This window comes from Catharus ustulatus, chromosome 10 (genome assembly GCF_009819885.2).
Source record: "Catharus ustulatus isolate bCatUst1 chromosome 10, bCatUst1.pri.v2, whole genome shotgun sequence".
Classification (NCBI taxonomy): Eukaryota; Metazoa; Chordata; class Aves; order Passeriformes; family Turdidae; genus Catharus; species Catharus ustulatus.
Genome location: NC_046230.1, coordinates 16,753,598 through 16,775,754, shown reverse-complemented (window position 1 = coordinate 16,775,754; position 22,157 = coordinate 16,753,598). Strand labels below are relative to the sequence as shown.

Genomic DNA, 22,157 nt, shown 5'->3' with positions numbered 1-22,157 from the left:
CTAGAGGCAGAGACAGCTCTTGCACTCAGGAATGTCTCATCTGATAGGCATGGGTGACACCAATCAAGCTATGGGAGTTGCAAAAGGAGGCCCATAAAACTACAGCTTCCTAACAGCAGTTGGCTCATAGAGGCTCCAGCAACTAATTTCCATTTGCTTTTTATTTTCTTGGCAACTTTTTTTGCCTACAGTTTGGAATTGAAAACAAAAAGGTTAAACATTATGTGCACATTAAGAAAACTAAGGTATTTTATTTGCTTGTCCAGAAAACCAAATTCAGTCTAGAAAACTAAAATTGCCATGTTAGTTTTCTAGTCTTATAAAGCAAACTACTCCCCTGCCAAACCAAATAAACCACCAAAACAGAAGCCGTTCCTCTGTCACTTGTGAAAGAGGAAATAGGGATGGAAGTAAAAATAATGAGCTTTTTGGTGAAGAGAGGCTTTTTGGGTCTGTGTTTACAGCCAGTAGGGTGGAGAGGAAAACAGAAACTCTGATGCAGTTCCTCTCTAAGGGGAAGAATAAGAAAACCTCTCATTGTCTGAATAAAGCTGAAGCAAACAGCATGGGACTAAGGGGGATGTGCTCGTTTCACTGGCACCTGGGAGGTGCTACCTGACTGTGCCTGTCCTGGGCAGGTGTGCTGCAGACAGAAGGATTACTGGCAGTTTGTGAAGGACATTCGCTGGCTGAGTCCAGGCTCTGCTCATCACCTGGAGAAGGTGGGTTCTGGAGGGGTGGCCTTGAGTGCCCAGTGGGAAGGGAGAGGGCAGCTGGGCTGGAGCCTCACCCGTGGGACAGTGGTGCCTGGGCTGTTGTGAGTAAAATGGCTTGTGGAGGCTGACACAGCCGTGTTTTTGGGTACAAGCCGTGTCCTGGGAACTCAGTGTGGTTTGGGCTGAGACAATTGGCTGCTTATTTCTCCCAGGCCAGTCTCCAGTTCTGCTGGGCTGGGTGCAGCAGGCATCACCAAGGGAACTGGCACAAGCAGCGCTTGTGTACGCACAGGGGTGATTCATGTGTCTGTGCAGATCTGTAAGGGTCTGGGCTGTCCCATTTCTGGGTTGTGACTTCACCATGCGTTTGTTTATTTGTTTTCCCACTCCTAACTTGTGCCAGCCACTGGCATATGGAGATGCTCCTGGTCCTCGGCTGCCCTGAGCTGACATCCATGGTTCCTGCTGTGGCTGGGCACAAAGGGCTGGCCCCTGATGGTCCCTGTGTCCAGCATGCTGCTGGGGGCATGGGGCTGTGACTCCAGTCCAGCTCTGCAAGCTGCAGCAGCTCAGGCATTGCCATAGCCTTTCACAGTTAATGTGTCAGCAAGAAAATGGCTGTCACCACCAGGGTCAGATCATATTTGGGAGCGTGGGGTCCCTCCAGGTTAGGGGCAAGGCTCATGGATGGGAGAGTGTGCAAGAGAAATTCATTATGCTGGTGGCTATCAGAGAACTTTGGTCACTGGCTGACCTTTGAAGCATTGCTCCTGCCTGGTGTTTTTGCTTCCCTGGCAGCTGGGGAGCTGCTGGGACATGCCCTCTTTCCTGCTGACGGTGACTGGCATGGGAAAGCTGCTGTTATCAGGGGGACCAAAGCCTTGCGGTGGAACAAGCCCTGCTCCCCTTCTTGCCTGTGCCTGCCTTAACCCGTGCCTGACGTCCCTTTCCAGTTCATCAGCCTGCAGGAGAGCAGCCAGCGTGACCCTGAGGGCCCAGGGGACCAGGCCATTGCACAGCTGTGGCTGCAGCACAGCCTGCAGTGCCACTGCCTGTCAGCACAGCTGAAGCCACTCCTGGGGAACCGGCAGTACATTAGGAAGTTCTACGCAGGTAAAGAGCAACGGGCCTTTTCCTTCTTACTAGGAAAATATCTAGCTGGTGGCATTTCCAAGCTGTGTGGGAGTGAGGGAGGGCAGCAGAAAAGTTGGTTTGCGTGTGAGCAACCGGTGTGTCAAAGTGTGTGGGTGAGAGGGACTCCCTTGAGCAGCATTTTTTTCTCCCCAGATACTGCCTTCCTGCTCAGTGACGCCCACGTGACGGCCATGCTGCAGTGCCTGGAAGCTGTTGAGCAGAACAACCCCAGGCTTCTGGCTCAAATCGACACCTCCATGGTGAGTTGAGGTTCCAGATTTTACATCTGAGCCAACTGGCTGTGGCTGCTCCCTCAAGGTCACATTCAGGGCACACAGAGCCCTTGGACAAGGGGCTGGACTTGGAACTAGTAAAAGTTGCTCCAAGAGGAAAGGAGAATGGGGAACTGTCCTTGTCCTGCCTGTGTGACCTGTAAAGGGTCAGGGTGGGGGAGATGGCTGTGTGAACCTGTAGTGGGGCACCTTGGTTCAGGCTTGCACCGAGAATTTGAGTAAGGACCTGAGGACCAGTTTCTTGTAAGGGGCGCCTTTAAAGCCCTCTCCAACAGTTCCAGGCTTCAGGGCCAGCACACAGAGCTGCCTGGTCATGATGGACAGTCACCCTCATGACAGGATAGGCAATGCCCCGGGACACCTGGATGCCTACTCCTGCTCATTATGCCAGTGACCCCCTGTGCAGCCCTGTGCCAGCTGCCCCCTCTCCAGAGGAGAGAAACAGCAGCTGCCTTCTTTGCACTGAGTCCCCAGAGGAGAGCAATTAGTGAGGCTTCATTAAATGGGAGATGTGTTCTTTCAGCTGGCCGGCACGTCACTGCCATCCCTGTGCACGTCAGACCCTTCTGCTGGGACAAGAGAGATGTGTGATCACAGTGGTGAGGGACACAAGAGCCGTCTGCCGGGAGCGCTGGGCTGCCTGGATCATTTCACTGAGAGCCGGGTAATCTCCCAGTGAGAATCTGTTCTGTGAACAAAGAGCTGCTTCCCTTCTGTGCTGCCATGTTTTTTCCCCCCCCACCCTCATGTTCCCAGGGCTGTCACCTCGTTTGTGGTTGGTGACCTGACATTTGTAGGTTGATCCCTTTCTGTTGCTGCTCTTTTGACAATGTAGCCCCATAGATGCTGATTTATTGATGATGCCACCTCTCTTCAGCTTACCAGGAAGAGTGACAATCCATCTCCAGTGACCAAGAGTCAGAGCCTGACTGCCCTCCCTGCATCCCCGTGTGTCCCTGCTGCCACCTGCTCACAGCAGCGCTGCTTTGGGTCCTTCTCCAGCCTCCAACATCCAGCCTCCTCTGGTCTCTCAGGTATCAAGGGTAGTCTGGGGAGCTTAGGGTAGACCTGGAAAAGACTTTACCTTTTAATCTGCCTATGTATTTTTTGGGATGAATGGGTATGCCCATAATGAGAGAGAGGGATTTGCCTGTACTGGCTGGGCATGTTGGTGTGAACCCACAAGCTTATTGCCCTAGGATATGTCTCCGTGTGCCAGAGTGAAATCATGCTCATGTCTCTGTCCAGACAGGAGACCAGTGAGTTCCTGTGGCAGCTCCAACTCCAGCCAGCCCCAGGAGCGCTGCCCATCCACCCGGTCCTCTTCCTTCAGTGAGGGCAGGTCCCCTCTGGAGCAGCCCAGCTCTGTCACCCACTTCCACGTCCCCTCACCCAAAGACCCTTTCTCTCCAGCCAGCGAGATGAGCTCCAGCACCACCAGCCAGAGCGAGGACACTTGGACAGGGAGTCAGGATGATCCACAGAGTGATGTTAACGATGGGCCGGAGTACCTGGCCATTGGGAACTTGGGACGCCGAGGCCGGGCATGCAGCAGCACCAGCACCAGCAGCACCAAGAGCAGTAGCTCCAAACTCTTCTCCTCCAGCAGCTCCCAGAAGCTGGACTCGGTATCATCCCTGGGGGAGCAGGGAGCAAGTGGAGGTGGCAGCAGGGGCCTGAGCCTGTTGCGCCGGTCCAGCTTCTCGGAGGGACAGTCTTCAGCTCCCCAGGGCATCCTCAAGAAGAGCCATATGCGCTCACACTCTGACACCAACGTGACTTCTGGGAAGTTACATGGTAATGGGACAGCTTTTCTGGGATGGCTTTTGGGTGTGGGAGTCCCTGGTACCAGAAGGCTGATGCTGGCCTCTCCTTTGATTCTGTGGATCATGTCAGAGAGAGGGACAGTGGACAAGTGGTTGGTCTTTTCCCTTAGCTTTTCAGCTTCACACTGGAATGATGGGATTACATCTTGCTTCCCAGAATGCCTTGGGGCTGGACTGTTACTGATACTGGCAATTTTTACTAAAATCTTAGAAAATGGCAGCAATGCTGTGGCATCAGCTGTTCTCCACTGGCCTTGCTTGGCTGGGATGTGGGACTGGGGCCTGGGCTCATCTAACTGGTAGGATGTCATCCTGTTGATAACCTGGGTTCTACTGTGGTCTTGAATGAGTGAATACATGGGGATGGGGAGAGTGGGGTGTGAGGGGACAACCAGTTTGTGGGAGTTTGCCCTGATGCTGCCTTCGTTGGAGAAGTGGAGGTCCTTGCTGAGTAGTAACCAGTCTGTCTCTGTTTTCTCTCCCTTAACGCTGCCCTTCTCCTCCTCTGTCTGCCCAGGAGGCCTCAGGGATATCACCATTATAATAGAAGATCCAGTGGCAGGTTTGGGAGCCAGTGTAACAGCCCTTCATTAGTGATCATTGCATCAAGTTCAGGATTGCCATCAATCCATTAGTGTTCATTTAGAAAACCAAAAAAAAAATCTTTCTTTGCTGTGTCCCAGCTGATGCTTTGAGGTGTGGTCTGGTTTATGCATGTGACCTGACCAAAGATCCCAGCTTGGTTTGTGGAAGCAGTGGCCCAGACCCAGAAGTGTGTCCAGCTCCCCTGCATGGCATTAGGGAGCGCTGGCCATCAAGTCTGTGAGCTGCATCCCTACCCTTCCCTCCACCCACTGCCTCAGAAGCCAGGAGAGGTTTCCTCTCTTACCTAGTGAATAAGGGCTGGCAGCTAACCAGGCATGGGCTTGAACATCTAATTTTCCCTTTTATTTTGTGGATCTGTGGCACAGGGAATTTTGATGTTTACTAATTTCTAGTCTATGTACCCACAGCTGAGACTCCTGGATGCTCTTTTGAGCTCAGGGCAGAAATGCTGGGGTGCTGTCCTTTTGCCCCACATGCAGAAAAAGTCAGCAGCTCAAAATAATGGGCTGTTTTGTTTTGCATCCACTGAACAGTGGTACTGGGTTTGTCGAGCTCACATCTGAGTGCCTGAGGGTTCTGTGTCTGGGAAAGCTCTTCCTTGGGGGTGATGGGTGTTCAGAGAGATGTGTCCAGCCCTGTGTCCTGCTCCAACAGGTGATGCTGAGTACTGCCTCACTTTACCTTTCAGCAGTAGGCTCTGTTGTGGCGTCCCCAGGCATCCACCCTGAGAGGTGGTTTCTGTGTTGAAGTGGGCTGCAGGACTCCCTGTCAGGCTGTAGTGAGTAGCTGTGACAGTGTCCTACACTGACAAATCTCTTGTCTCCCAGCCTGTGGGGTGAGTTGATCCCAGACTCCATCTTGGTGACTGCTGCTTCATAGCCTTGATGGGGAGAAGCGGTATTGGAGGGCTCAGGAGCCTCCAGCCACATCAGAGTTATGACACAAAGCTGGGAACAAAAGTGAGTAGGAAGTTGAGAGGACAGGGTTGCCCTTCTGTTATGCTCAGGACTGTCAGCTGGCACCTGCCCTGTATCCAGAACTCTGTGCTCCTGTCCCACTGCAGGCAGGGTGTTTTCAGTCTCCTTCAGCAGTCCTCTGTCACCCAGCCACTCCATGCAGGGGCTCCCTGGGGCCATGGCTCTCTGTAGAGCACCACCTGTTCTTGGTCTCCGGTCAGGCCAGCTCCTGGCAGTCTCCACTGGCTCAGTCTGGCAGGGAGTTGCACCACAGTGCGTGCGTGGGGCAGAGCCCTGCCCACAGCCCGTGTAGGTCACCTTGAGCACTGCTCCAGTGCTGTGTGTCCTGGCTTTTAGTGGAGCAGGAGCATGTCCTTCAGATGCCTCCTTACACTGATGTCCAGGCTGCTTTGCAGGGCAGGGACCCCTACAAATCCTTTGGCTGCTCATGTTTCCCTGTGTCTCCTGTTGTCTGTTCTGGGGGTAACTCTGCCCCCAGAATGCTCCCTCAGGAAGAAAGGGCTGGCAAGAGGTACTTTCTGGAGCCTATTATGTCCCCCAGCTCTACTCTGGGGTAAACAGAGGAAGGCTCAGGACGTGGCTGTTCCATGTTTCTCATGATCTTCTCTCCTTCATTCCCCTTCTCCCGCCTGAAATGCCTTTCTAGTTTTGCCTCCTCCTGGGTTTGCCCTCAGCTGTGGCATGGAGAAGGAAGATGTCTCTCTTTATTTCCATCCATTTGTGCCTGCGTGTGTGATGCCAAGCCCCTTTCATTTCACCCTGTGCAGTGGCAGGGCACCTCTGAGGTACTGAGCTGTGCCTGGTGTCATCTTCCCTTCCAGAGTCCCATGGTGATCCAAGTGGAGGGAGAGGGCCGGTCTCTGCTTCCACGCAGAGCAGTGAACTGAGCACACCCAGCTCCCTCTACATGGAGTATGGTGAGTACAGCCAGCCTCAGTGGGGACTCTCAATCCTGGTCAGGTTCCCTCCATGGGCTGCAGTGGCCTCAAATGCTGGTATCTGCTTGTGGGATGCTGTCTAGGTACTGGCAGGTCTTGGTGGCATGGAGATAGCAGGTCCTTCCCTCATACCTGTGTCTCTTGCTTTTCTAGACTCTGGACAGTACCTGAGCTCGGGGGAAGGGATGTTCAGGAGACCTTCAGAAGGGCAGTCCCTCATCAGCTACCTCTCTGAGCAGGACTTTGGCAGCTGTGCAGACCTGGAGAAGGTGAGGGAATCAGCAGCAGCCTGTGTGCATTGGGGAATGGATCTTACTGCAGGTTCAGGGATACTTCTGCCATGGGGGGATAATGCCATGGTATTGCCTGTTGTAGAGCTGTGCACAGAACTCCAAGGCTGAGCTCCTTGGTGGTGTCTGGTAGCTGGAATCTGCCCATCGGTCATATACATGGCAGCTTTGCTACATGTGAGGGCCCCTCAGGGCTGTGTGCTGACCCCCCAGAATGGATGTGTTGCACATCCTCTTTGTAGGATGCCTCTTGTGTTTCATGAGCATTCTGATGCCCAAGAAGGTTTTGTTTTCTAGGGCCTTATAGAAGAGTCATATTTTGACATAGATTAACATCTTTCTGCCACTAGGCATGAGTAATAAGCTCTTCCCTGGCATAGGTGGGGAGCAAAATTTTACCAAGTCTGCCTAGTTTGTCCAAGGCATAGCCTTGAATTCTTTTGCTCTTGCAGGAGAACGCCCACTTCAGCATCTCAGAGTCCCTGATCGCTGCCATTGAGCTGATGAAATGCAACATGATGAGCCGGCAGCTGGAGGAGGAGGAAGAAGACAGTGACAAGGAGATCCAGGAGCTTAAACAAAAGATTCGCATTCGGCGCCAGCAGATCCGCACCAGGCACCTGTTCCCTGCCTACCAGGAGATGGGCTCAGACAGTGAGTGATGTGTTTTGGGCTCATCAGCTAGTGGGATGTGGGTTTTCTGTCCATTGCCTATCCTATAACTGCCTGCCTTCCTGCCCATTCCTTGGAAACAGTTAAATTGCTACCAAGGTGGTGCCAAGATTTGTGAAACTGCTGCTATTGAAGACCATAATGTGACAGGTACCATCCACTGATAGCACTGCTGGCACTGAGTTATGGAATGTCTTTTCATTTTGAACCCGTAGTTTTCCATCCTCGAGCTCCATTCCTCCCTTCCCTGGCTGTACCTGGCTATCCCCAACTCCGATAGCTGTCAGTGACCCTTCAGAGCAAGGGTCCACTGATGACCTGGCTGTGATGCCTTTCTCCCAGGTCTCATGGCAACAGACAGTGGGTCCCAGTTCAGCTCCCACGGCTCCATGCGGCTCTCTGACTCTGGCTCTGCGGAGGATGTGGAAGAGTATGAAATTCGAGGTAGGAGGGAATGGCTGTGATGGCCTCTTTCATAGAAACACTTCCTGGTGTGGTTGTGTTGGGGTCAGTCCTGCTGAAGAAGACCCTGTCCCTCTGGCCTTCAGGATGGCTTTTCCCAAACAAATGGCTGAATTCTGAGTATAGAGCAGGGCAATCAGTTTCCCTCATGTGGTGGCATGACTTTACTTCTAAATCTTCTATAACCCTGTAACATTCTGTGCCTCTGGCTGGTAGGTGGTTTCCATTCTGTGCCTGGTACATATAGCTGCTGTCACAACTAGAGAGGTGGGAGAGCTGCTGACCTCTCTTCTCCCCAGGCAGAAGGAGCCATAGCTCTGACCACTGACTTCTTGGATGGTGGGTATTGGTCACATCCCAACCTGCAATACCTGTAGTCTCTGCTCCTGGCAGCTTGGGTGGCTGAGCTTGTCACCCACAGGAGACCAGCCCAAGTCACTGGGTATTTGTTTCCTTCAGAGCCTTGTTCATGCTCTGAAGTGGATGACACTTCTCAGCAGTACCTCCATCTCTCTTACTTTAAAACGAAGATGGGGTTGTCCAGTCTTCAGCTTTAAACTTCTTGTCTCCTGACTATTGACAGCAACCTCTCCTTTCAGTCCATGAGGGTGAGGTTTTGGGCTCAGTTTTGTAGCCCATGGAGGAGTGTGTGAATTCAGTTCTGGGCTCTCCTCGTGTGAGTGCTGCTCTTGTTTTATGCCCTTTCTCTCTGGCCTGGCTGAAGCACTGAAGTGAACTGTTTTGTCATCACCGTGTCATACAGATGGTAACGATGGATCTAACCTGATTCAAATGTCCAAGAACGGCCTCTCAGTGTCAATGGCTTCCTTGTTCTCAGGTACCCTGCAGTGCTCCCTGGGCACGCGCGCGTGTGTGCAAGGTGTGTGTGTGTGTGCACGGGCACACTTCTTCAAAATCTGCCCGCCTTCAGAACTGGGAATTAGTTCTGGTATCATCCAGATGTCAGCTAGAAAAGCTGTGGCAAGCTGATGTGGCAGGACTGAGTAGAGAGGATGCAGAGGAGGAGTTCTTCTGTGGGCTCCATCCCCCAGAGTATTTTGTCATGCAGTGTTTTGGATATATCAAAAGTGCCTGCTGTGGTGAAGACTTGTATTTTCCAGGGTAGGACTCCACAGGACAGTGAAGCTCTGTAGATGTTGAAGGCTGAGACTGAGCTGGATGAGAGCAGAGTCCTCTTTGATGTGGGACCAGGTCTCCATCCTAAGTGCCTTGGAGAGCATTATCCTGCTTAACTTGGCAGAGCTGGCCTGCCATAGCTTTGATCTGAAGCACAGCCTTCCTGTTCTGCTCAGACTTGACTTGGAGTGGAATCCTTCTAGAAAGAAGTTCTGGAGGGAGAAGTAATGAGATCAGACGGCACAGGCAGTTTGTTCATGCTGAAAGTCCTAATCACTGGGATCACATGCAGCTTAGTGTTTTTATTGTTTACAGCAGTACGAGGTCTTCTGGTCTGCTGGCCATGTTTTAATAACCTTCATGTGCTCCCTGTTTGCTTTAGCAAGGGAACAGCCTGCTGGGCTGCTGCTGATCTCTTCTGTCAGGTGTTCAGCACCAGCATGTTGTTCCTGCTGGGTTTGCTGGTGCTCAGATCTTTTCTGTCAGCCCTGTTGTATTCACAGACCATTCTGTGATCCTGGCTGAAGCTGGTACATGGGGTGATGCCCTTAGATTTGGGGTCTGCTCACAAAGTTCCTGGGAACTATCCCAGTTGATAGCATTGGCAGCAGAGGCATTCTGGGTAGCTAATGAGGATTTGAGGAGTGTTTGCAGTTAATGTTGGGAAGTGAGCAATATCAGGATCCCTGTGTTGGCTCCTGTGGAAGCCTAGGGTCAGATGTGGCTCCCTCTGCCATCTCTGAGACCATGTCAATGCCTGAGTGTGCTGGCTCTACTTCTCCATAGCACCTGGCCCACTCTGTGCTGTGTGTGCCTCTGTTTGCTCGTGTTCATCGTAGTTTGGGACCATGCAGGGCCTTCTACTCTGTGCAGAAGGCACCACAGCATGGCAGGTGTGTTGTCTGACTGGTGCCCTACAAGGTTGTGAGGCTGTTTGCCTGAATTTCCTGTTTTCTGCAGCTGGAATTCAGTTTGCATGACATAAATATGTGGATTCCTTAACATTAGGATGCTTTCCTGTTCCTGTTTAGCAATGGATGTCAAACAATGAAGGTCAAATATCCAGGCTGAATTCAGTAGTGTGAGTCTGTAAATTTGCAGGACTTGCTCCCTTTATTGCTAGGGCAGATCTACTGGGATGAAGGTTGTGGCTTTGGCCACTCTTCTGTTCTGATCTGTAGTACTTCACCCTTGCATGCCTTCTTCCGTTTTCTGGGAGCCTGATCTGCCATGAAGCAGGTTTCTGCTTCTGTCTGTTGTACAACTGGAAGTGTCCTTACATAGAGGTCTTCTACTGTTAAGATGGATTCCCTGTTAGGGTTTAACCTGCTGGAGTGAACGAAGGATGAGTGGTGAAGGTACCACTGGTACTCCCTGGTACCTGAGCTGCAGGGCAGTCCTTTGGGAGCTGATGGAGGGGTGTAGAGGGAGCAGAACTGCAGTGTCTTGCACCTTGTCTTGGACCTCTCCCTCCTCAGGAGATGAGTCTGTGACCTCTGCAGAGGGCTGGCCTCATGGCTGCTGGCTCTTTCTCTGCAGGGGTGCTGATGTGTCTGGGGAGTGCTGGGCACAGGCTGGCAGCCCTGGCTGTGCAGTCACTGACAAGCTGTGGCATGGCCAATGTCTGATCTTAGAGGGTACAGTCAAGTAGAGAGAAGGGCTCTGCATCCCATTGCTAATCCCATCCATCCATACTGTGTGTAGAGAAGCTACTAAACTTTCTTGCTAACCCTACAGTCCTGCTCTCCAAGTTCCTGTGTGTGTTCTATTTCAGGCCATGTTACTGCTAGGACTTGGTGTGTAACCCGTACCAGCAGCTACTTGTCTCCCCCAAACTTCAGGCTGGCTTTTCACAGCATCCCACCATGCCTTTCCCTTGTAGTTCTGACAGCCAACCGATTACACTGCACCCCTCCTTGCTGCTCAGTGCCACTGGTAGAAGTTGATGCTGTAGTTCACTTGCTTTTGAACAGCTTGATGAGTTTTACCTTGAAGCTTTGGTTTGAAATTAGTGTAAGCCTCTGCCCTGTCCCATCTGTTCCACCTTGTCTGTTTGTGATTCAGATGCAGACATCAAGAGGAACCCAGACTCCAGCAGAAAGTCCTTTCTCTCCTCGGACTCCATGTACGTCTTCAACCTTATGGTGACACATCTTGGTACCACATTCTCTTTCCTACCTAACTCTGCTCTTCCATGTGCATCAGTTTCTGTTTTGCACTGGAGTAGATATCCCTCCCTCCCTGTGTGGGGACCCCTTTGCTTTGTGTGGTGAAATACAAAGCTGTGTTCATGGTTGGCAGCTGCTTGGTAGGTTCATACTGGGGGAGCAGTTGTTTCTGACTTATGCAGGCACTCCTGTCACTTTGCAGCTTCCCCTGCAAACAGGCAGAGGTTTTGCCAAGTGAGTTAAGTTTTGCTCGCTCTTCTGAGCAGTTGTTGTGGTGCCATTAGCCAGCTTTGCTTGGGAACAGCTGCAAAGACAGAATCAATCACATTACTAATTTTAAGCTTGTGTAGCAGTGCAGAATTAAGGTACCAGAGTTGAAGGGAGGATCTTTGACTTGGGCTGGGACTGGCATGGGGCTGCAAGGAGGGCATAGCTGTGAGATCCAGTACTAACAATTCCTTTGCTGTCTAGATCCCACTCCTTCCTCAATTCAAACTCGGCAGAGGCAGTGGCCATGGGCTTGTTGAAGCAGTTTGAGGGCATGCAGCTCCCAGCTGCCTCTGAATTGGAGTGGCTGGTCCCTGAGCATGATGCCCCACAGAAGGTAAGGCTATGAATTCCTGTCATTGATTGCATTTGATCTTCCCTGGCTTCAGGGCACTGCTGAGGGGGCTTTGCTTGTCCCAGTGCTCCCTTTGTGGAGCTTGAGGAGGGGGTTTGTCTGGGCTTTGGAGATGGATGCAGCCAAGCAGGATTGTGCCACTGTAGCCTCCTGCAGCAGCGTTCAGATCCCTGGGGACAGCCCTTCTTCAGCCCCTGATTCAGCTGGAGAGGTGACTTGGTGCCTGGCAGTTTTTGGAGGGCTGCAGTTGCAGCTTTCTGTCAGTCCAGCTAGGTGCACTGCCTTTGCAGTACAAGATAGGGATCTGACCCTCTTGCCTGCCTCTCCCAGCTCCTGCCCATCCCTGACTCTCTGCCTATTTCTCCTGACGATGGAGAGCACGCTGACATCTACAAACTGAGGATTCGGGTGCGTGGAAACCTGGAGTGGGCCCCGCCGCGACCGCAGATCATCTTCAATGTTCACTCAGCCCTAACGTAAGGACCCTGTGGCTGGGGGCTCTCAGGGGACCTGCCCTTTCCATCCTTTTTCATCAACACCAAGGTTGCTTATCCTCTGCTTGCTGGGGTTTCCCTGCTCTCAGGCTGATAAATTCACAGTGGTCACCACTGTGAGATGGTGAGATGGAGCCAGTGCCCGGGGTTAGTGCCTTTGGTGTGACCCAGGACACAGTGGGGCTTTTTCCCTTGGATGTGTTGTCCACATAAACCCCAGGCCTGTGCTGGTACCCATCTTCTGGTGGCAGGTACCATCAGGGCTGGGTCATGCGTGTTGTCTTCTGTCTCTGGGCAGGAGGAAGGTGGCTGTGGCCAAGCAGAATTACCGGTGTGCAGGCTGTGGCATCCGGACTGATCCTGGTGAGTGCTGGGAGCATGACCTGTAGCTGGAGAGTGCTGGGGAAGAACCTAAAAACAAGTGGGAAGATGCTGAGTGAATGGGTGGTGGTAGAGCTCAGCACAAGGTCCCTGAAGCAGTGCTATGCTGCCTTTGCAGGCTCTGCCTACTCATTTTTGTGCACCATCCACAGAGGAGCCTCCTCTTCTAGGAGGTCACGGAGTTGGTGGAGGCAAAGAGCAGCCAGCCTGTCCTTTAGAGGGCATTGCAGATGTTGACTCCTGTAAGGCAAAGTCTTCTATTAGGTCCTCAAGCTCCCAGCAGGTTCTGCAGCTGCAGAGTTCTTCCCTGAATAATATGTAGGTAGCTGTGGCTGCACCAGAGTGGACTGTTGGTCCCAAAGGCTTTTGCAGTCAGAGGGTGCTTGCAGACCCCAGTGTTGAGCACTCTGGGCTGCAGGAGATGCCAGCAAGGCAGTGTTCCTTGCTTGTTGGGAATGCTGAGCAGTGTTTGGAGTGCAGCAGAGGCAGTGCCTGGGCTGACCCTGCCTGTCTGCCTGGGTTGGGTTTGCCAGATTACATCAAGCGGCTGCGGTACTGCGAGTACCTGGGCAAGTATTTCTGCCAGTGCTGCCACGAGAACGCCCAGACCGTCATCCCCAGCCGCATCCTGCGCAAGTGGGACTTCAGCAAGTACTATGTGAGCAACTTCTCCAAAGACCTGCTGAGCAAGATCTGGAGTGACCCACTCTTCAATGTGCAAGCTATCAATCCTGGCCTGTACCAGAAAGTGAAGGCTCTCAACCAAGTGCGGGTAAGACCCTTTTCATGCTTCCTGAGTGGAGTTTGGGTGAGGTGGATGGCTGCCAACTGTAAAATGTATTTCAGGGGAGCTGGGGAAAAGCAGATAGTTCAGTTTTGAAGGCTTAAAACCTCACCACTGTGTCTTTCCATTCACCTCTTCTGATTTCTTCAGTAGCATAGGAATGTCAAAAGGAATTCTGCCTGGTATCCAGCTAGGCTTCAGTTTATCTCCTGGAGCACATGATGGTTGTGCTCGCCTTCCCCTGTGTGATGTAAACACTTTGGAAACAGGAGAGCAGCAGCTGAGTAGCAGCAGTTATTTCAATAGCACAGGGAATGGGGCAGACCTGCTTGGCTGAGGACTGTGCTCTGTTTACTGATTCTTTGTCCCCCCTTCCTCTCCAGCTGCTGCGAATCCAGCTTTTCCACATGAAGAACATGTTCAAGACGTGCCGGCTAGCTAAAGAGTGAGTCCTGGGCTGTTTTGCTGTCCTGGTTCTGTCCCCTGGCAATTGGCACTGGGAATCTGTGCAGCTTGTGCATTGAGCTCTGGGCAGAGAGGGGGCTGGAGGGGGAGAGAAAGCATAAGGAGTGAAGGGAGGGGTCTTTGTGGAGTCACTTTGCTCTGAGTTGTGGTTTCTCTGTCCTGGCAGCCTCCTGGATTCCTTTGACACAGTGCCTGGCCACTTGACTGAGGATTTGCACCTCTACTCGCTGAGTGACTTCAGTGCCATCAAGAAAGGGGACCTGACACCTCGCCTGACAGAGCTCCTGAAGGCAGGCAGCCTGCACATTGACAAGTGCATGGTAAGGCCTCCTCTCCTGCCTCCTGCATGGCTCTAGACCCTTGGAAGCAGCCTTGGGAGCAAGCTTTGCTGCAAAGATGAGTGATGGGGAGGCTTTGGTGTGCAGGGCAGCCACCAAATTAACTGATTCAATGCTAACTGTTCCTGCCTGCTTCACACAGCTCCTACCCAGCACAAATGGGATATTTGCTACCCCACTTTGGCTCTCCCCTGCCCTGACATAGTTTGATTCAGCCTTCCTGTGCTCCATGCTGGGGAAGGGCCGTCCCACATGGTTAGAGCAGGACACTGTGGCCTGCTGTCCTGCTCTACTCTACCTCCTGCCCTACTTGCCAGCAAGATGAGTACTTAGCTGCTTTTTTCTCATCTTTTCTCCTTCCAGCTGTGCCAAGCCAAAGGCTTCATCTGTGAGTTCTGCCAGAATGAGGATGACATCATCTTCCCCTTTGAGCTCAACAAGTGCAGGACATGTGAAGGTGAGATAGTGGGGAAAACCAGGGTGGGGGCAGACCCTGGGGCCACCAAGGTCTGCTTCCAGTTTGAGTGGCATTTGTGCTAGCAAGAGGTACAGAGCCATAGCCAGCCAGACCAGAGTGCCCCTGTGCATGGCCTGTGTCTGCAGCATGTTACAACAGCAGCAGATCATTGTGACAGTGTTTGCTGGCATGGTAAAGTGTGTAAGTCTCCTCCTGACCATGCTCTGTGCTGCCTACCCTGGCAGCTCTGAGTGGTTGGGCTGTCACTGCAGCGAGCGCGTATCTGCGTCTGGGAGCCCTGGCTTCCTTCCTGCTGTGGTTACAGGACAGGCTGCAGCCTGCACACAGCTCCCCTGCCCCTACTTGGATGGCTGGAGATGACCTTGAAGAGCAGACAGAGCCTGAAGGCTTTATCTCTGTACCCTTCCTGCCTGCTAAGAAATCCCTAGACTCCTTCAGGAGACATCCTCGATAATGCCCAATATAAATGGCTGAGTAGACCTTAGCCCTACCTCTTGGGACCAGCCTCTGAACAGGCAAAAAATGGCTCCTGATAACATGTTATCCATGATATCCATGTTATCCAAGCATGTTATCCATAACATGCAAATCTTGGTTTGGCAGATGCAGTGCCAGAGAAAACTTGGGGCAAAGTCACTGTTTCCTTGGAGTATCAGCTTGGGGAGGGACCTTGTGCAGAGCAGAAATCCTCCCTCGTGTGCTTACAAAGCTTCATGAGCTAGTGTAGGGACCTGGGGTGTGGAGTGTCAGGCAGCCTGTACCAGCACTCAGCCATGCTTTCCCTCACAGACTGCAAAGCCTGCTACCACAAATCCTGCTTCAAATCCGCCCCCTGTCCCCGCTGCGAGCGTCTTCAAGCCCGGAGAGAGCTGATGGACAAGCAGAGCATGGAGTCCTACATCTCGGACTACGAGGACAAGCTGGAGCAGCCAGAGGCAGTGGCAGCCACATGAGCACGTTGCAGCCAAGGAGCAGATCATGGGTTTATTTATGTGCATGGCCTTCATCACCAGAGACTGAGCCAGGTGGACTGGGGATGAGGAGGACTGTTGGGAGGCCTGCAGCACTGTCTTGAAGGGATCTCTTCTTCCTCATGCAATAGTGCTGGGCGGGGAAAGGAGCATATTCCACCATGTGGATCTGCTCCAAGTACCACTCCCACTCCCTGATGCCTTTGCTTGAAGGGAGGCAGCTTCTCCTGCCTATCCTGCAGGCAGAACAGGGACCTTTTCTGAGCAGTTGTTCATGCTGGACCCAGCAGAGTTGTGCTGTCCATCCCTGTGCCCTGCTCCAAGCCAAGCAGGGTCCCCTGAAGGGTCAGCGCTTCCTGCTCATCAGCTGTATACTTGGAAACTCTGGTCACATCTGCTCCTTGGAGGAGGGAATCGAGTCTCAGTCCTCTGATCCTCCATTTTGCTGCTGGGGGTTGTGTGCATGGAGGGAGGGTGGGGTTTGGGGTTGGTTGTGTATTTAACAGCTCCCTTTCTCAAATGTGCTGTGGGACACTGCTGGAGAGCAGTCACTCCAGAGTCAGCGGAGGAGGTGGCAGTGATGAATGTGCCAGATTTCCCTGTGCTGCAGAGGGATATTGCCCCTGGAGCAGCTGCACAAGTGGATGTGGTGATGGACTTTTGGCAGGCAGATCCCCATGGCTCCATGGAAATCTGCTTCCATGGGATATGGTGAAGCTTCTGACCCTACTTCCTCCTCGTGCTGCCAATCTGTCCTTCTTTAAGGATGACATGGGACCTCACTGTTGGCACCAGGACCTGCCTTGTGTGGAGCTGCCTCTGCCTGAGACCTGTTGGGATGCAGGTGGAGGCTCATCCTTCCAGCTGCATCCTCAAGCCTCTGTCTTGGTTTATTGTTTTAGGTTGTTGGTTTTTGTTTTTTTTTAATCTGCTGGACTTGGTTTATTTTTTTAATGTGGTTGTTTGTATTTTTAACTGTGTGTTCCCCCTCATGGAGGTGCTGCTTGAAATGCCTGCTTAGGGGGCATGGGATCTGCTTGGGACTCACCAGTCTAAAATCTCCAGGGCTGTCCTGCTCCTCACCCCTGGATGGAGCTGGTTCCCTCTCTAGCAGGATCTCCTGCTTCCCTTAGGGGAGGAAGGGTCCCTGAGCCAGGCAAGCCTTGGAGCTTCCCAGCTGTGCTGTGGTGGGATGGTCAGGCAGCCTGCTTGCAATGGGGATACCTGAGGGAGAGGAGTTTGGCACTGAGGTGCTGCCAAGGACTGGTTCCTCACTGATGCAGAGCCACCTGCCACAAGTGACAGCTCTGCAGGGTCAGGGTCAGAGCCAGTGGGACAAGTTGAGGAGGTGCCTCTGCAGTGTAGGGGGATGCTTTAGCCATGACATATCCAGCAGCACCTCAGCACAGGTGGGATGTGGGGTGTTAGGAAGGATGGTGTGGCCTGTGTACGTGCAAGGAGGGTGTTGAGGGACCAGGGAGAAATGCACTGGCAGGAGGCCTTAAGGGGCAGTGGCTCTTTTAGCCCTGATTTGAGGCTGGGATGTGACCTCATGGGCCCTCCCTGTGGGGCTGGCAGGGCTGGGGAGAGGGGAAGGGGCTGGGACCAGGAGAGGTGGCTGCAAACCTTGCTGCTGAGGGCTGGGCAGCTGCACAGCAGCATCTCTGCCCTGCCTGCAGCATCCTGATGAAGTCCTGAAAGCAGGGTTCAGCTCCCCACTTGCTCCCCTGGAGTTTTTGCTGCCTTGTGTCTTGCTTCTGCTCGTTTTCCCCAGCAGTGCAGCTGCTCTTCTGCTGACTCCATCTCTGCCATCTCTGGGGCTGCCAGATGCTGGTCTGACTTGGTCTTGCCTGTCCCCAAGCCCAAGCCAAGCCCTCCTGCTGCTGCAGGACTTAGGACCCCCTTCCCTGGAGTTGCCTCAGCAGCATCCCGGAGTTGCCTCAGCAGCACACCTCCATCCACCACCCTATTTTGTTTGAAGCACTTTAATGTCATGGGACAACAGCTGACAGGCTGCTCAGATCCCTTTCTAGAAGCACTGAGTTCTTTTTGAGAAGAGGGAAGGAATTCTGGCTTAGTTATGGTTTCCACCCTCCGCCATGGACTGTGTGTGGAAGCAGCAGGACTCACAAACCTGGCACAGGTCTCCAGGGCAAAATTGTGCCCAGCACTGACACTGCTGCCCAGCACTGACCACTACAACTAACACTGGAACTGGCCAAGACAGGGGGCTCTTTGGGAGGGAGAGCTGGGGGCTGCCCTGGCCATCAACTGGAGCCCTCACAATGGGATTGTAATTGCACAGCAATTAAAATGCCGTCCTCAATAAACTAAGTTAATAAGGAGTCTGGTTGTGTTATGACATTGTTTAAGGTGGGGTAATGGTTTGTATGGTACCTTGAGGTGATGGGGCAGGCAGGGCCTGCTGCTGATGGCAAGGAGCAATGGAAGGGACAGCTTGTGCAGCTGGTGATGCAGTCACTGGGAGGAGGTTGCTGTCACTACCCCCTAACTGATTAATCTGGTTTGTGGCCTCCCCCTGCAAACTGCTCACTGGCCTCACGGCAGGCAATACAAGCCACTGAGTGAGGAGCTCTCTGTAATGCCTGCGCCTTCAAGAGCCTGCCTTTTCTGCTGGCCCTGGCTGCCCTGTCTGTGCTTGCATTCCCATTCCATGCCATTCAGCTCTCCCTGCACAGCAGTGTTGTGCATCCCATAAACACCATCAACAAAGGTGATAGAAAATGTAAACTTTAAAACAACTGTTAAAAAATACATCTGACAGCCCAGCACTGGCTCCATGAAGAGCCTCTTCATGGGGGCTTTTCCCTAGAAGCAGCCAGCTCAGCTCAAATCTCAGCTGCACTTACCAGCAGCAATGGTGACCTGGGATACTCCTGAGGACAGTGGTTGTAGAAAAGGTTTCTGGCAGGCACAGGCATGCTGAGGATGGGCTCTGACAGCTCCAGCAAACCTGTGGCAGCAGAAGGGCTCCAGCAGCTGCCCCAGTGTGCCAACTCGAGCAGTGGGTGATGGCAAAGACCTGCAAAACCCAGGAGTTTGCTACAGGGAGCCCTTCGATATCCCAGGGTGATCCCTGCCCTGGGTGATCCCTGCAAGCCGCAGCTTGGCAAAGGCACATCTGCCCCAGCACAGAGGATCACTGGGAGTGTGTGGGAGTGTAGCGACGCTCAAACTGGTCCACATCAAACTTGCGCTTGCAGCCGGCGTAGTTCATGTAGCGAATCTTCCCAAAGATGGGCCGCTCCGCCCAGCCCTGGTCGTGAATGCCACAGATGGACCACAGGCAGCCTGCCAGGCACAGGGACAGAAGTGTCAGCTCTCCCCGCTGCTCAGAGGCACACAGAGAGCAAGTGGGATGGGGGTGCCTGCAGAGCCCCCACTGCAGCCTTGGCCATCACATCCCATCCTGTGGCCCCATCCTGCAGCTTACCCACGTATCCATTGGGGTCCCTCCCATCCAGCTCGTAGCGGTCATTGAGGTAGATGGCAAACTGCAGGGCCTCCTCAGGGGAGCGTGTCCACTCCAGGATCTTCTTGGCCCAGTACATCCGCAGGAAGCCGTGCATCTTGCCCTCCTGGACCATCTGCAGCTGCAGGGATGGAGACAGCCACAAGGGTCAGTCCATGGCAGGTCACCTCTGTGCCTTGGAAAAAAGCTCAGTATTTAGTGGGGAAGATGTAGAGCAGTACCTGGGCAGCATTCCAGAGCGGGTCATGCGTGGTCCCCTGCTCCAGCTCCTGCAGGCTGTACAGATAAGGCCTCTTGTCTTTGGCGTGGAGCTTCAGGGTGGTTTGCGCCCAGTCATAGGCACCTGTGAGCAAGGGAGGGGCAACACTGACCATCCTGTTCTGCAGGGTCCTGAGAACGGGCTACTGAGGGCACTGCGCCCTGGAGGCACCAGTCTTGAAAAGGGCACTTGCCAGCTTCTGTCCTACCTCCAGAAGAGACCAAATGATGGGACATTAATGCCCCCACAGCCCTTCTCCTAGCAGAACTGGGACTGCCAAGCTGGAGTGACCAGTTGGGTACCCAGCACGGCCCACATGATGCAGGATGTTACCCTGCACGCTGTCGTAGTTCTCATTGTAGTAGCAGAAGTTTTCAGCCAGCTCCCTCCGCACCACAGCCTCCTCCACGAATGCATCCACTGAGTCCTTGTAATTGCGCCGGTGTTTCTGCACCTCCAGGATGGCTCTTTGGGTGGAAACCTGGCCTGGGGACACGGGGAAGGAGCAAGTCAGGTTGCCAGTCCAAGCCACAATAGTCAGTCCTGCTGCAGAGTGGGAAGCCTGGGATACTCACCGAAGTGAAGCCATGGAGATAGGTTGCTGAGAGCCGCCTTGTTGGGATCATTCCTGTGGGTGCTGAAGGATTTCAGCCTCTCTGCAATGAAGGACTTCAGCACAGCCATCCCTGCAGCTGTGCCAGGGGTTGCCCACTCCACCTCCTTCACGGTGTGGTCCACCTGCAAGCTGGAATAACAGGCCTCCCAAGCAATGGGCTGGGTGGCGACCAAGCAGTGAGTGTATCTGCAGAACCTTTTCAGCCAGGGCTGCCCTGAGTGTTATGTTCCCAGCCACCCTAGTCCAGTCCATGCCAGCCTTCTCTTCTCAACTAGCCCTCTGCATGGCATAGGTGTGGGAACTGAATGAATGAGGTGGGAACCTCCCTTTCCCCAGGGCATCCTCATCTCCACACCATCTGTGTGTGACCTCAGGCACTCCCTGTCCTCATTCCCTGTCAGCCCCTCCCAGGATCACAAAGGATCCATGAAACACTCTGAGACATGCCCATGAATGGGTTTGGAGTGTTTTATGCTGGTACCTGTGCTGGGCAGGAGGGCGGATGTGGGTGACGAACAACAGGAGGAAACTCGGTGAGGAACTCGGGGAGCTGAGCGTGGATCTTGCCCCGGATGGTCCTGGCACTGTACTCCTGCTTGGGGGAGGCAACCCAACAGGGCACGATGTTGTGGGCATCAACCTGGGAAGCAAAACCGCGGAGAAGGGTGTGAGAAGCAAACAATCCTGACAACATGACATGCATGCTCTCTGCTGAAGTCACGCCAGTGCATAAGACATAAGAGACAAGTTTGTCCCACATCTCACCAGGCAGTTTTCCATTCCCAGAGTGCTGGCACCCACCTGTGCAAATGGCACATCCTCCGGCAACCGCGCCCTGACGTCCTCTACCCACTGCCGGGGGAGGCGGAGGGGACTGAAGTCTGTCACCAGCCCACCCACGCCGTGCTCTGCCACAAACGTGGGCAGCACATCCTTGGCATAGCCCAGCAGCAAGTGGAAGGAGATGTTCAGCTCTGCACACTCCTGCAGTGACAGGGAAATGGCTGTGGGACAGTTCATGGCTCTGCAAACCCCACTCAACATCATCTGCTGAAGGGATGGATCTGCCTCCCCGCTTCCCCAGGAGCCCTGTCCCACCCCTCAAGGACATCCCTGGCTGTACCTCCGCTACCTCCTGCAGGCCCTTCAGCATGAACCTGTAGTGGCGGATGGTGGCTTCCAGAAATTTGGGCACCAAGCAGAAGCAGACGTGCAGAGGCAGCTCCTGTTTGAGGGCCAGGCGCTGGGCGTAGAGGAAAGCCCAGTTATCTGAGGGGAAAGTACACAGGGCAGCGTCAGGAGGGTGCTTCACTGACAGGATGGGGATGGGGTTTAGCAGGAAGTTTCCCCCCAGACACCCCAGCAGAGTGGGGCCAGCACCAAAGTTACTGTAGGAGGGGACCAGCGCTTTCCCCACCCATGGGAGCCCCTTCCACCAGCCGGTTCGCACCTTGCACTCGCTGATCCCGGCACATCCAGTAAAGGATGCACCGAGCATCATCCTTCAGGTCCGAGCCCTGCGAGACAAGGCGAACCCGCTTTTTGTTGTACTTGAACTCTCGAACGGACGGGGCCGCCCTCCGACGGGCGTTCTGTATCGCCTCCTCCTCCTCCGTCCTCCTGCGAGACACGGGCGGCACCTCCGTGACCTCGGCGCTTCGCTTCCCGCGTCCCCGCCGCATCCTCAGCATGGCCCGGAGCCGCTGCGAGAGCAAAACAGGCCTGAGCTCCCGCGCTTCCCGGCGCATCCCGGGCCCGGCCCGCCCCCATCCCGGGGGATGCTGGTCCCCTGCCCAGCCTGGTCCTCGGGAACCGGGAAATACCGGTGCTACGGTCCGCGGCCCGATCCACTCCTGGTCTTGATACCTGGAGGCCCGATCCTGATGCCGATGCCGGTCCCAATCTCGGTCCCTGCCTGGCAGCCACGCGGCCCCCGAGTGTTACACAAGCCGTGGGCGTGTGCGAAGGGCGTGCCCAGGGGCGTGGCCGTGCCCAGGGGCGTGTCCGCGCACAGGGGCGTGGAGGTGTCCGATGGGC

At 53.8% G+C, this 22,157-nt stretch overlaps 2 protein-coding genes across 9 annotated transcripts in view; one reads left to right on the top strand and one right to left on the bottom strand.

Moving 5' to 3' along the window:
• The window catches only part of RUBCN (rubicon autophagy regulator), a 30,038-nt gene extending 11,941 nt beyond the window's left edge, over positions 1-18,097 (top strand). For 4 of the 8 annotated variants that reach the window (XM_033069071.1, XM_033069064.1, XM_033069070.1 and 1 more), the window contains exons 3-23: positions 639-722; positions 1,670-1,829; positions 2,004-2,110; positions 2,667-2,807; positions 3,021-3,177; positions 3,392-3,940; positions 4,487-4,531; positions 6,374-6,469; positions 6,644-6,759; positions 7,233-7,434; positions 7,795-7,896; positions 8,678-8,752; positions 11,116-11,176; positions 11,691-11,823; positions 12,172-12,317; positions 12,634-12,698; positions 13,250-13,488; positions 13,884-13,945; positions 14,132-14,285; positions 14,667-14,760; positions 15,571-18,097. In XM_033069071.1, the coding sequence (XP_032924962.1) occupies positions 639-722; positions 1,670-1,829; positions 2,004-2,110; positions 2,667-2,807; positions 3,021-3,177; positions 3,392-3,940; positions 4,487-4,531; positions 6,374-6,469; positions 6,644-6,759; positions 7,233-7,434; positions 7,795-7,896; positions 8,678-8,752; positions 11,116-11,176; positions 11,691-11,823; positions 12,172-12,317; positions 12,634-12,698; positions 13,250-13,488; positions 13,884-13,945; positions 14,132-14,285; positions 14,667-14,760; positions 15,571-15,734 (2,952 nt within the window). In that variant the 3' untranslated portion in view covers positions 15,735-18,097. The remainder of the gene's footprint in view (positions 1-638; positions 723-1,669; positions 1,830-2,003; positions 2,111-2,666; positions 2,808-3,020; positions 3,178-3,391; positions 3,941-4,486; positions 4,532-6,373; positions 6,470-6,643; positions 6,760-7,232; positions 7,435-7,794; positions 7,897-8,677; positions 8,753-11,115; positions 11,177-11,690; positions 11,824-12,171; positions 12,318-12,633; positions 12,699-13,249; positions 13,489-13,883; positions 13,946-14,131; positions 14,286-14,666; positions 14,761-15,570) is intronic. The other 4 variants (XM_033069069.1, XM_033069065.1, XM_033069066.1 and 1 more) reach the window with 4 other exon arrangements.
• Positions 15,747-22,081, bottom strand: LOC117000954 (deoxyribodipyrimidine photo-lyase-like). The gene is made up of 10 exons (XM_033069073.2): positions 21,987-22,081; positions 21,571-21,823; positions 21,244-21,389; positions 20,922-21,104; positions 20,602-20,760; positions 20,080-20,278; positions 19,838-19,990; positions 19,467-19,588; positions 19,207-19,366; positions 15,747-19,064 (listed from the first exon to the last, which is right to left on the bottom strand). Exons 2-10 carry the CDS (start codon positions 21,809-21,811, stop codon positions 18,913-18,915), a joined length of 1,515 nt encoding a protein of 504 aa, XP_032924964.1. The 5' UTR covers positions 21,812-21,823; positions 21,987-22,081; the 3' UTR covers positions 15,747-18,912.
• Positions 22,082-22,157: the final 76 nt, after the last annotated feature.